This window comes from Haliaeetus albicilla, chromosome 13 (assembly GCF_947461875.1).
Source record: "Haliaeetus albicilla chromosome 13, bHalAlb1.1, whole genome shotgun sequence".
In the NCBI taxonomy this organism is placed as follows: Eukaryota; Metazoa; Chordata; class Aves; order Accipitriformes; family Accipitridae; genus Haliaeetus; species Haliaeetus albicilla.
In genome coordinates, this window is record NC_091495.1 from 29,865,512 (window position 1) to 29,873,934 (window position 8,423).

Here is an 8,423-nt window from a genome sequence, read left to right on the forward strand (position 1 = left end):
TCATATGAAGAGGCAGGAATGAGGTGATACAATGTAAAGTCCTCATATCCTTCCATTGCCTTCCTTTCACAGCTGCTCACTGCTTCTCCCCTGTTCCCCTTGTATCAGCTCACCTCATCTCCCCAAAAAAATAAACTGTACGCATAAAAGTAAGTTTCCAGAAACTGTTGTATTCCACCTAGCCACTACAGAATGATGCTTTTAAATGTACCTAATAATAATCACAGTCACAGAAACACCTACACATACACACTTCACCACCACTACTCCTTATGTAAGTTCAAATTTTGGCAGGAGCAGTTTATAAGAAATATACTTGGTCATATTCTGAGCTTGGTTAGACTACAGCACAAACAAAATATATTGGGTAATTAGTATTTTTGCATTTTCTGTCACCAAGATTCACATTAGAACTTGATCCTTCATATACAGGCAGCCTAAAATATTCCTACAGATGCTTTCCAATTCCAAGTTTATTTTTCTTTAGACACCACAGCATGGAGGAAACAACTGAGACCTGCTTCAAGAAATAGATTTTTTTTTTCCTGCAGAGGCCTATGCACAGGTTTTTTAAGAAAATGGGCAAACCACCGACCTAAGCTATTAAATAATTTATAAATATTTTAAAAAATAGTAAAGCACAGTTAGATCCAAGAAATATATTCAAACTTAAATTCCACATAACTATTCCCACTGGAATAATCTACTGTTCTTTTCACAGAAATAAAATCACTGAAGCATATGATGTCCTTCAATGACCAGTTCTAGCCAGATCCCATGTGTGATGGATATTACACCGGTACTGTGTCTCAGTTCCAAGCAGAGCTGCACAGACCTCCAGCAACAAACTGTCCCTTTTCCTTTCCCCCCTTGCACCCCAGGAGACCAGCAGGCAATCAAGACAGCACACTTCTACTCCAGACACAAGTCAGACTGCCAGTCAGACCTCAGAATGGAGTTGCTGCTCAGAAAGAGATTTCCTGAGAGATGCAGCCACTCAACGCCATGACCAAAACCTGCTACTCCCAGTGAAGATCTAGATAAAGATCAAAGCATTAATCATGAGACCTCATCAAAACAAGCCTGTGGCAGCACTGCATTCCAGTGACTTTACTCATGTTGCTCCGATTCCCATATTGCAGTGTTGGCACCCTAACATTAAAGCAACTTATCAGCACTTAGCAGTCTTTCAATAACATATTGCGGCCCATTTTCAAACAGAGTTTACTATAGTTGGAGTGCAGTATTGCAGCCCTTTCCCCCCGCCTCCAGGTTTGGGTTTAAAAGGCAAAAAGAGGACACTCTGTGTAGTACATGATCCGGTATCACATGAAGGGTTGCTGTTGGGCAGCTCCCTTAGTTACAGGAGGCTGCACTACCCCGCCATCTGATAAAAGAAACATTTGTATTACTGTTAACAAATATCATCAGTGAAACAGTAAACCGTAAGTAGTCTTAAATAACGGTTGCATGATAAACAGTCTCCTCAGGATGCCAACAAATACATATTGTGTGCATCATCACATGAATCAGAATGAAAAAAAATCCTTGGGAAAAAAAAACCCCTTGAAAAAGTATCTAAGAAGATGTACTTTATAGCTCAGAAACAAACTTTGATTCTGTTTTTTCAAGTTTTCACATACTTATCTATACTAAGACCTTTGTATATGCCTGCAGACACTGCACTGGAACTTCAAGTGGGTGCAGATGACATTAGCATAGCACAAAAGTGAGATAAAGTGGCCTTTGTGAGGAGGCCGGCCCTCTGTGGAAATCAGAAAGTAGCCATGAGCACACAAGCACGGGACTGACTTCAGGTTTTGTTTTACGGTAACCAGGACTTTCTGTTTGTTTGTCTCCTGTTTACAGCTAGAGCAGGACAAATATAAATCTCTGAATAGAAATTTAAAGATAAATGATTTGTCTGAAAGAGATTCATGCAGCAAGTGTGTTACAGCCAGCCAACAGAGATTAGAAAGGGCATGGGTTTGTCTGGGTCAAGTTTAATTACCATCTAGGGCAGCTGATGGGACTCTTGCATTCAGTTTATGTAACTGACACCCTTACTAGGTCCTCTGCAATCACTGCATGTCAAATTAACATGAGGATAAACTCTTTTTTATTAAATCAATCTATTAGGCTCTTCCATTTCAGTTATGTTAATGTTTGTAAACATCAGTTTCCTTTTCCCACCAAGACACTCTCTTAATGTTAGTGCAAATCCTTCATTGCCACATACCTAAGTGAGAGAGCCAACCCTATTAATTCAGTTCAGCTCTTGTCCTCCTGGGACCACAACATAAAAGCCATGACTCCACTGTGCATCAGGTAATCTAGAACTTGTAATTACTATCACTGCAATTTCAAATACAGCTGTCCTCATGATAAAGGAAATAGATCCGATGCCTGAATTACAAAATGCCTATAAGTTTGTCTACACCATATTCCTAGCCAATGCATCAAATCTGAAATACCATACTTTACTTATTTCTATATAAAGCAAAATTAAAATATGTACAGCCTCCACCATTCCAGCTGTTGGCTTTCATCTACATTTTACATTAAAACAGCCTTAGAAGAATTCACATGGATCATTGTGAAAACCAAATGGCACACAGCCAAACCACAACACAGTGCAAAAGTAGGCCAGTCATCTGCATAGAACCTGCTGTCATTAAAATCAATGACTAAAGCTTTGTGGAATATTTTACTTGATTCTAGTTAGAAATGCAGAACAACACTGCAGTCATTGCACAGCAAGATGCTCTAGGCAAGAACCTGAATTTTTTTTCTTTAAAGACAGAAATGAGCCACTATAACGAATGTTATTTCTAAAAGCCTGATGGTAATCCCTGAATTGATGCATCTTATGCATGCAGTTAAAATACAACATTTTTCAAAAGCAGTATTCAAATTACAAGGAAATTATTTCTGTAATTGTTACTGTGCAGACTGGTTTAAATAAAGAGGCTTTTCTGCTCTTACAGCAATGACAGCCAGTCTGTGGGAATACTAATGTGAAGTTTAATTTCCCTTTTTTATGTACACTACTTGTAATTTTTATATTCTTGATAATTTTCAGCTTGTAAACATATTTTTAAAAATAAGAATGATCAAAAAGAGATTAAGTGTTATCATGCCATTTCCCATTCCCTCATTTCAAGCTTTTCTGCATGAACTGAAAGGTATAATTGTCCTCTGCCTGTAAAGACAGCTGGTATGTACATGCAAATGAGGGTCACCATAATTTCCATAAGAGACAGAACTACTGTTCCATTGGACATTGGTCCCTTCACAACAACAGTCTAAAGTGTTGCTGGGAAAACACAATAAAACAAAAATTATTAATAAGTGAATCAAAACCTTGTGAGGAAATGTGAAAAAGTCTGTTTCCTGGAAAACAGGTCTCTAAAAAGTAATTCCATGTTCTTGAAGTTTGGCATATAAAATTTATTTCCATCATAGCACCACCATAAAGAAGAAAGTCTAATTTCTGATGATGCAATTTAAAGCTTTGCTCTCCAAGTTGTTTATAAGCTGTCAAATGTTGATAGAAAAAAAAGTGTGCTTTTTATATGCTATAAATCTGAAAGTAGTCATCACCTCAAATTGCAAAACTTCAGATAGGGATGTCTGAAATGAAATCTAAGAAAACAGGTGGAAGGGATTTAAAACACAAATAGATTCAGCTGACTTCACAGGGGGCTGGTCTCCTTCAGTGGGCTTTTTTGTGTTAAAAACTTGAATTCTAATTTTCAAGACTGAAATTGGGGACTTCTGTTCAAGACTACTGAGGAATGAAAGTATTCTTGTGATTCGAATCTGGAAAATAATGTTAATGCTTTACCCAAGTATTTCAAACTCCTGGAGCTGGCTGTTGTGCAAAAAATTAATTTCTGTTTCCAGACAGGTTCATTCACCAGTATTACTGTGACACCAAGCAGAGTAGAATGTGCACAAAGAAAGCAACTATGAATGCAAATGATTGCAAGTTACATAATTTTTAAAATCTACAGTATAAAACAAGATAGTCTTTTTATGCAAAACAGTTGTTGATAGCTTAACTATTTTCTTACATGGGATTTTTAAATCATGTCATTGTTCCCTTCATAAACCATACCATTTTGTTTAGTTTTCATAAAAGCACAAAAAAATTCTCACTGCACTTTTTGCAAATAACTTGGCTACATATATGGTTACTGTGCTCATGCATCTAGAACAGACTTCTATTCCAAACAGACCTGATTATAGAGTCAGCTGTTCTAATCTTGTAATGGATGCTCGTAGGGCATGTTCGCTGTATTCTCTTAGTTCTACAGTTTTCTTAAGTGAAAAATAAATGGAATATATTGCTGAGTTTCCTCTGTATACATACCTCCCATTGGCAGAGGCCTTCTGTTTGTGAAAACATTAGCTTTATATAGAAACGTCAGATGGGGGGGAAGAGAAAGGGTAAAAAACCCCTCAAAGTACAGGAAAATATAACCATCTATTCACACTATTTAATTTGTAAAATCTGTATTCCTATGCAAGCTGCCTAACAAGCAAGGTAAAAGAATGCTTTCCTGAATGAGTCTCCTTATTTAGCCTGAGCAGCAGCCTGTCACAGCTACCAAATTGTACTGCCCCCAGTTTCCCTTCTCTTCTCCATTTTATGCTGCCTTTTCAAGTCATTAACATTTTTTTCTTCTCTTTCCCCCTTCTGAAGGGAAAATTGGTTCCTTTCTGTAGTGCTGTCCATCTGTGCTTGCCTGGCTTTTTCCTTTTTGCACTAAGCAAATCCTCATCACTGCCTCAGTCTAACACCAGGTGCAGCTCTCAAATATTTACAGTACATCAGAACAGTGCCTAGCACAAGAAAACCCCAAACAGGATCACAGTTACAGAAAGCTTCACATCTGAAAGATCTATTTATGCAGAGAGCTGGTCTGCCTACAACAGTGCAGCTCTTAGCATTTTTCAACAAGAATAATTTAAGGCATCCAGCCTTTTCCTGCAAGATTTAGACAAAGGAGAAAAGCAGAAAGAAAAACTTCAAAGAGTTATGCACTTCCTTTACTGGCAGTACTGCCAGGCTGACACCGAATAGAGAGGCTATGCTCATTAATGAAATGTGACTGTGTTTGCCAGACCAGGCCTTCAATTTTAAAACTGTCAGCACAAGTAAAGACAATAGTACATGCAAAGGACTGAATTCAAGTATTTTATATATATTCTCAAAGACTTTCTGGGAAAAAAAACCTTAATACATGACACTCACCTGAAAAGACATTGGGAAATGTCTCTGTAGAAGCCTGCACCCCTGAGGACTTTCTTGAATGAGTCAAAGGCACTCTTTCCGCTTGCAGTTTCTCTCTAAACCCCTTGTGCTCCAAGTAGCCTGCAGAGCCCACCTTCTGCGTTATCTCACATTTGTGATTAGATACCTCTTCTGTCCAGTCTGCAGAACGACTAAATAAACCTGCCAAACTAGCAGACCTCTGCTTCTTGATTGAGACTTTTTCTTTTTTGTGGAAGGACTCCTGCCTCCTTGTAAAAAGCGGACTCTGGGATGGGGAGGGAGAAGGTGAATGGTTGGGAGAACTCAGTTGCCTAGTTGTGGTTTTGATGTAACAAGGATTAATTAGATAGGGCTTAAAGCATCGGGAACCAAGCATCGGACTGTCTGCTGTCCCCTCAGAGGACAAAATGCCATTCTTCATTTCAGTGGGTAAACCATTATGCAGGTTCTCTTGACTGGCTGACAGAGTGTGTTTCCCTTCCTGAGTCTCAGCAGCATGATCACGGCCTGCATCTGAAATACCATCCTCTGTTACTGAGCCCTGCAAATCAATAGCCTGCACTTCAGCAATTTTAGTCTCAGCATCTGCTACCGAGGTTGGAAAAGGTTGTGTGGAGCTACGTGTCTGAGACCGGTTTTCTACTGCAGTTCTATTTAAATCATCTTCTAGTTCACTAGCTACAGCATCCACTCCAGCAACGAGCTGTTCCTGCTCCTCTATCAATAGCTTACGTTCTTGTGTTTCAAATAAGCCGTTACCAGGAGAGCCTGTGCCATTTACCGCTTCTTTCAGTTCACGTTCAGTTGCACAGGAGATGGGAATGTTTTCTGCAATTTCAGATATTGCTGGGAAAGCCCCGTCAGTGTCTGGGCTCCTCTCTTTGTCAGTGGTAGTTACTGAAAGAAACCGTTCAAAATCTAAGGGGGCTGCTTGTGAATTAGCCATGTGTCGGCCCATTGTTTTGGTGACAAGGTCCTCAGTTCCAATGTTAATTGCCCCCTGCTGCTGCTGCTGCAGTCTAATAGCTTGCTGGATATCAGAAAGCAAATCCTCTTGTTCTGTGGCTGAATGGAAACTGTATATATCCGTATCAGAGCCAGAGCTGGTCCTTTGTCCATCCTGTGTCTCCACAGCAGCTGGGACAGCTTCATTTCTGATTTCAAAATGTTCAACATCTGTGTCTGAGAGACCCCCTTCATCCGCAGAGATGCTTATATCTGGAGTTTTGGTAACAATTGAATGAGTACTGTCCAGCTCTCCAGCCTGCAAGGCCTGGCTTTCCAAAACATCCTCCCGTGAACTACTATTCCCATCTTTAGCCTTGGACAGATTTTTTCTGATCCTCAGATTTGAAAACACTGAGGCCCTCGAGTCTGACTTACCCTTCTTCTTACCGGATTCACTTCCTTTTGCATGCTTCCCCAGTCCCCTTCTGCTTCCCGATACCTTCTTTGTGCCATCTGTATCCTTGGGCCCAGAGGCATCCTCTCCTCCTTCGTGCACATCACCTGTATTTTTCTTTAGCTTCCCATCTTGATTCCCCATGATTTTTCGCAGCGCAACACCTTCAGCAATCAAGCCATGCTCCCGTATTTCATTCCTTTGGCCTGCCGGCGAGATCCCCTCTAGCGATCCAGGTTTGTTTTCAAGCGGTGGTGATGCAAGTGAAGCAAATGCTTGCTGTGCCTCTCTCCCATCTGCTAGAGCTGCCTTTTTGCATAATGTGCTGCTTGCACTGGGCTCCGCTGGGACATGCTCAGTACAGCACTGAGAGCTGCAGACAGCTCCTTCCAATGGCTGCTGCTCGCTGAGCCGCCTGCTCTCCGGGCTTCTGCTGCACTCTTGTTTCTTTAAGAAGGATTCTGTGAAAAGTATTTCCTTTATAAAAGTCACTTCTTTTTCCACGGTTTTTATTGCCTGCATTGCAAGCTTGGCTCGTCACCAAATCATTTATAATTGCAGGACTTCGATGGTCAAGTTCCTGCAGGGGGGGGAGTTAAAGGAAGGTACTTTAATTACTCTGCAATTGTTCTCCAACTGTTTAAATGAATAAACTAATAACCTTGGAAAGAGAAATATTATGATTATTTAATAGTTTATAAGGTGCTTAAGCATATGCTACTTTGACAGATCACACAGTACCTCTGGTGATTTACATGTTTACTTTTTAAAGGTCACCAAAACACAATACATAATTTTAAAAGGATAGTCACTCTGAAAGTAGATAGAAGAAAGATAATAAACAAAAAGTTCTTTCCACAGTTTTAAAGAGTTGCACTTAAAATTCAATGCATTATGGTAATCACACTACAAAAAACCTCCCACAATTTGTATTCTGAGAAGGTAGCTATACTATTATTCCCAGGAGAATCAACTCATCAATATTAAAACACACCACCATTGTCTTCCCTGATAAGAACATCTGGCATGAAACAAGATAAAACAAACAAGAAAACAGCAGTATTCAAATGCTACTAAGGAAAAGGATACAATAAAGCATTCCTCTATTCCACCCTATATATTTAATAATTGATTTAGGCACTGTCACTTACTAACTATTTTGGAAACTTGTGCAACAGTTTTTACCAGTTGCTGCTTCTCGTCCATTTTTGGTTTAGATGTATAAGTATCAATACTTCATAAATATTTTTCCTGAACTTCCAGACAGGTACTCTCACTTTTAAAATTTAGATTTAAAATACTGGAATAAAAACACAAGGGCATAATAATGCCAAATTGCCAAGTTGGATCAGTTCAGCAGTTCAATATCTTGGTTCAACACTAGCCAAGAAGCAATTAGATAGATTTCTGTTTATGATTTATCATCTCTAAACTGCATGGTCTATTAGGTTCATTTTCTGTGAAAGACTTTATGCATTCCTCACACCTCTGAGCTTGTTTACTAGCAATTTCCCTTTCATCATAGGTTCCTTAAAATAATACATCATTCCAGGGAAATGCATCCTATTGGTTTACCTAACTCTTGCATTTGGTATCATTTTCTCCCTACCAGAGGTTTCACTTGCTTTCCTCTGCCTTAATACACATTAAAGAAGAAGAAAAAGAGTATCATTCACACTTTAAAAACTATGCAGGCACACCCTCACACACACACTTTTTTTCAAAGGATGCTAAATACCT

General features: G+C 39.3%; 1 protein-coding gene across 2 annotated transcripts in view; it reads right to left on the minus strand.

Annotated features, from left to right (window-relative positions):
• FMN2 (formin 2) overlaps nucleotides 1-7,253 on the minus strand; it is a 164,502-nt gene extending 157,249 nt beyond the window's left edge. Inside the window, exon 1 of one of the 2 annotated variants that reach the window (XM_069800660.1) lies at nucleotides 5,261-7,253. In XM_069800660.1, the coding sequence (XP_069656761.1) occupies nucleotides 5,261-7,205 (1,945 nt within the window). In that variant the 5' untranslated portion in view covers nucleotides 7,206-7,253. The remainder of the gene's footprint in view (nucleotides 1-5,260) is intronic. The other variant, XM_069800661.1, reaches the window with a different exon arrangement.
• Between the last annotated feature and the right edge of the window lie 1,170 nt (nucleotides 7,254-8,423).